Raw genomic sequence first — 5,562 nt, forward strand, 5'->3', positions numbered from 1 at the left:
TTTAGGCTATATAGAGGTTTAATCCCTGAATGAATTTGATAAATGCTATTTCTGTGATGAAATTATTAATTTGAGCTATGATAGCACACTTTGTACATGCCTACACTTTAGCATGTCATTTATACCAGTCCAGGTGCATGAGATCCATCATTTATTCATCACATACATGTATTCTTGTTTATTTGCTCCTGTGTGATATGATTGGACTGGATGCCTGTGACCACTCTGGGCGGATTGTGTTGTTATGCCTGCGATCACACCGGGCGTATTGTGTAGTTATGCATGTGACCATGTCGAACGGATTGTATTGTTATAGCCCTGACCACGCCGGCGAATTGTATTATTATGCCTATGACTACGCCAGACGGATTATGTTGTTGTGCCTGCGACCACACCGAGCAGATTTATTGAACATGTGACCACCCCAGACAGATTATGTTGTTGTTATGCCTGTGACCATAAATACAAAAGTAGATATAATTCTTGTTCTCTTCTGTGAATAATGACATAGACTTTTACAGTCTAGTCATGCTTTTCTTTTTGTTAAAATACTTATTTAGTGTTTAAAAAAAGTAAAGTAAAATTGAAGGAGTGTTTTCTTGTGTTTTTAAATATCTTATTATTTAGAGGTAAAATAAATAAATAAATAAGTAAAAGACTAGAGAGTACCAAACAAAAGGATCCAAGCCATTAATATTTTTCTTGGACACAACTTCACTGGAGCTAATCTTTTCCCCTAATTATCAACCGTACTATTCCCCCTTATGAGGGAAACCCAAGCTCAAGACAAATCTAGACTTTATGTAGTCCAATGAAATTCGACGCCGAAAAAAGTATCAAGTGGTATGATACTTATATGAAAATTACGTTTTGTATTATTTTGTTGAAGATAAATACTCCTACTACTTTCTGAGTTTAAAAGGGACAGGACAGTAACTTCAGCAACTAACATTCCCTTTAGGCCTTTAAATACCCAAATAATTCCCTTGATGGAGACAACTTTCCGTGTACTTTATTCTTTGGTATCTTTTCCCTTACATTTGAGTTTTTATCTTATTTCACTCCTCAGACATGGAAGATGAAGCGCAAGACTCTACCTCATCAAACCAGTCTAATTCAACCCGGTCTAATTCCGAAAGAAATGAACCGGTGAGATCAAGGTGGAATCCAAAGCCGGAACAAATCCTAATACTTGAGTCAATCTTCAATAGTGGAATGGTAAATCCACCAAAAGATGAGACGGTGAGAATACGAAAAATTCTGGAGCAATTTGGCGCTGTTGGAGATGCAAATGTCTTCTACTGGTTTCAAAACCGCCGCTCAAGGTCTCGCCGTCGTCAAAGACAAATTCAGGCGAGTCTTAATGCTACCAACGAGAATAGTAGAAGTGGAGGAGAACAAGCTGCAAACTGTAGTAGTGGCTGTGCAATTCAATTTGGCCCCTCATCCATTTCTTTCCCTATGGCTGCACCTTCCAATTATCTTGTTCTTGGTTCTTCTTCGTCTTCTTGTGGAGGAGATATGGGAAATAATGCAAATGATGGTACTAATGGCCTCTTCCCTTTTTCTGGTCAAATGGGTCTTCCGGAAATCGAGCAAAACTCTTCTGTTAGCTCAATTTTGTGCTCACCAGCAGACAATGCTAACTTGCACTACCAAACTGGTATTGGTCTTTCTCAAAGTTCCAACAATTATTTTAATTATGACGTTTTTCTAAGCCATACTGGCAACTATTTATGAGATTCATACTTCTTGCTACCTTAATCAAGGCTTTGTTCTCACAATAAATGGCGGCATTTTTCTACTTGCCCCGGAATATAAGGAGGGAACACTCCACTTGAATTATATGCAAAAAAAAAAAAAAAACAGTAATTTAGAAGGGAAAAAATGTTTTGAGTTGACATATCATATCGTACCAACAAAGTTTGTTGGCCAAATACATATACAGCCGAAAATTTATTTTGTGTCTCATACAACTAGTGTTAGTTGTAGTTGTATGAGTCTCCTTTTAATCTCATAAATTTGTGTACCTCAATCTTATATTTTTGGGTCCATATAAATCTGGGTCCACAAAATTATGAGACAAAAAAATTGTCATAAACAACTAGTGTCAGTTGTATGAGACACAAAATAAAATTTTCCTATACAGCCCATTCAACTTGGCACCATTTTTCATTTGGCATTCTATCTCTGCCTTGTATCATTTTGGCCCTTCAACTCTATTTTATATGTTCCATTTTGGCCCTCCAACTATATTTTTAATGTTCCACTTTAACATAAAAGCTAAAACAAGTACAAAAAATATAGTGCGTTTGTATACACAAATATGATGTGTAATAAATATCCAATTAAATGTTGTCACCTGATTTTTCCATCCATGCCAAATGAGTCAATACTAAAATACCCGAACCCGGCCGTATTTTTTCATCCACTGTTGTCCCATCTTCATTCTGTAAGTTACAAGCCTTTCATTTGCCGATCTCATACCTGACCTTTTTAGATGAAATAAACCCACAAAAAATATGGTCGGGTTCAGGTATTTTAGTATTGACTCGTTTGATACTCCTATAAGGTTATAAGTAGTGTAGTGTAAAAGTGTTGAGTTATATTTCTGCGCAGGTGCTGAAGTAGTATGTGTTTCAGGGTTTATCACAGTTTTTATTAATGGAGTAGCGACAGAGGTGCCAAGGGGACCACTTGACATGAATTCTATGTTCGGCCAAGAAAACTTGGCTTTGTATCATTCCTCTGGGGTGCCACTGCCAGTTAATGAATATGGCTTTGTAGTTCAGAGTTTGCAGCATGGTGAAAGCTACTTCCTGGTAAGCTACCATTCCCTCCCACTCTCCCGCCTATATGATTCACACACATATATATATATATATATATATATATATGTATATATTTCGATTCGTGCATTTAGGTCAACATAAGTTAGGTTCGTTTGCATTTTTTCCCTTTTTTCGGCTCGAAAGGGAAGGGTAGGGTGCCTGCAATTTACTTGTAGGATGGAGGAATCTTTAATGCTGCATGCGTTCATTGTATCTGCTTGTTTCCTGTTAACTAATTTAATAATTCTTCCGGTTCAATTTAATTAATTTTTTTAAAAAAAAATTGTGGTTCATAATATTTAATTTTTTAAGATATCAAGGAGAATTTTTTTTTTCTTCAAAGTTATGCTTAGAGTAAAACGTGTCAGAATATGTGTTAAATTTCTAATGAACAAATTGAAAAGATAGTAAAGGTTAATAGGATCAATTTTATTGTTATTAAAAGAAGAATTTTTTAATATATACGAAAACAGTAAAATAAAATCAATTAAAGTGGACTCATGTTAATCTTTAAAGAAAATCAGAAGGAGTTTAAGTGAGCTGGCTAATCATTAAGAATTGAGGTTGGGTTAATTCTTATAGTATATGCTTAACTGCCTTTACCTATTTTAATTTTAGAGAATTCCTTACCCCAAAATCAATTTAACATTTAATTACTTCACACACATTTATACGCTGCCATAGCCACTCTCTTGCTTCATTTTCTTTTTCCTCTTTTTTTTCGTTCCCCTAAAGTTTTAAAACGTGTTTTTGACACAAAATTCTTCTGCCCGTCTTCTATATTAATGAGTTATAACACCGCTTTTATTATTAGTTCAATATCATGACACGGGTAATTCTTTTTCATTTTGTTAAAGAATATAAAATATCATGTATGGTCTCATGCGCTTTTGGCTAAATCATTAGGATACCTCAAAATCTGCGTAGGATTCCAAAAATTATAAATTAAACAACAAAACAAGATTCCTCTGCAAATCTAGAAATTTTTTGTCTTTTAGGCTGTGTTGAGAACTGATGATCTGAATTTGCTGTAGAACAATGGCGGCACTCATAAAACAAGAAACCATAGCGCTTTTTGGATTAAATTGTCGGTAAACTTCGTCATAAAATTCAAGAAAAAATGTATAAGGATTTTCTTAACAAATTTTTTTTAAGAGAACATTATTTTTTAACATATACTATCTCCGTTCCAATTTATGTGAACCTATTTGACTGAGTACGGATTTTAAGAAAAAATTAAGGCTTTTTGAATTTGTGGTCCTAAACAAGTCAAAAAGTGGTCTAGAGTATTTGTTAGTAAAATTGTAATTTTAAACTAAATTATTTTCAAATTTAAAAAGGGGTTATTATTTTTGAAACAGACAAAAAAGGAATTAGATTCACATAAATTGATCCCCCGGAGTACATATATATATATATATATATATATATATATATATATATATATATATATATATATATATATATATATATATATATATATATATATAAATGACCTGCAGGGAATTATTAGGGTCTTGGGAAGTTCTAAAAACTGCAAAACTGGAAATTTCTCGTTCTTTTTCTTGGCGAAGCATTTTCGTGCATCTAATAACCGATCAGCCAAAATTTCCAGATAAGTTTAAACTCCAGTAATAAATTACTAAATTTTACTGTGTTTTCCACTTGTTAGAGGTATATGTACTTCTTTTCCTGTGGTCCGATGAGCTTAACACCATATAAGTTTTTGTTTCATGAACTGATAACATATAATTAATTAAATTTAAATATTTCAGTGAATAATTACTGACATCCTCAAACCAGCCCTCTTTATCTCCCTAAAACTAAGCCCAGAATCATATCAATATTTTTGTCCATATTTACTACACCCACCCTTCCATCACTCACTCATTATTTGAGACTTGAGCACCTTGATAAGTTGATATATGAGACGCTTTTTCGATTCATAGTTTTTTCAAACTATTCTATGCTTTTTTATTCGTACTGAGAACTTTGGTTATAATAGCACCGCTTTTAAAAAAAATTACTAACCATTTAATTTATGCACTCCTTTAAAGGAGACTAATGTAGAAGTAAATCTGTTTACAGGTTTCAAGACCAGCTTAAAGTGAATCGTACCAACCCTTGACTTGTTGAGGAGCTTTCGTTGTACTGTTGTTTTCTGTTGTATTCTACCAAGTAGGTGAGTTTTGTTATATTTACGAAATATGTACCCATATATAGTTTGTCTTGATAGATGCTATCCCTCTTCCGCCCGTATTTCTCCATCAGGGAAAAAAATTACTGTGTCACAAATCTTAGTCGTGAAATTAAGGTTGTACTTCTTGGAGGCAAATGAAGCTATTTCCCGCTTATCAAAATATAATATATTAGCACTTGGTCCCCGTTTGTCGAATGCTTTTTTCTACTTTTTTCTTCTTCTCTTCTGTATCTAGGTGTTTGAGTTTGCGATCCTTGACCTTTTTTTAATTTTTTGTTTTTTTTATAGTTTTGATTAGTGGTGGCAAAATAGTTATCCACCCGTATTATTCGTTAAAAAATGGGTTGAATAATGAACTTTTTTAAAAATGGGTCAAATATGGATAATAACCATATTATCTACAAGAGTAACCTAAGGGCATGATGACTGAAAACTCTCTCGGGGCACGTTAGTCATAACATACGCCATCCATGGAAAGGAGAGCGAAAACCGTCATCCCTGTACAAATTCCGATCCAGAAAGCACCGGGGA

At 33.9% G+C, this 5,562-nt stretch overlaps 1 protein-coding gene across 2 annotated transcripts; it reads left to right on the forward strand.

The window, feature by feature from the left end:
* Nucleotides 1-718: 718 nt before the first annotated feature.
* Nucleotides 719-5,327, forward strand: LOC107777554 (WUSCHEL-related homeobox 11). Of its 2 annotated transcripts, none has more exons than XM_016597608.2 (3): nt 719-1,663; nt 2,620-2,822; nt 4,920-5,327. In XM_016597608.2, the coding sequence occupies exons 1-3, from the start codon at nt 1,072-1,074 to the stop codon at nt 4,935-4,937; spliced, it is 813 nt and encodes a 270-aa protein (XP_016453094.1). In that variant the 5' UTR covers nt 719-1,071; the 3' UTR covers nt 4,938-5,327. The 2 variants fall into 2 exon arrangements, with proteins under 2 accessions (XP_016453094.1, XP_016453095.1); XM_016597609.2 differs by having other exon boundaries at nt 722-1,663; nt 2,644-2,822; nt 4,920-5,319.
* Nucleotides 5,328-5,562: the final 235 nt, after the last annotated feature.

This window comes from Nicotiana tabacum, chromosome 8 (genome assembly GCF_000715075.1).
Source record: "Nicotiana tabacum cultivar K326 chromosome 8, ASM71507v2, whole genome shotgun sequence".
NCBI lineage: Eukaryota > Viridiplantae > Streptophyta > Magnoliopsida > Solanales > Solanaceae > Nicotiana > Nicotiana tabacum.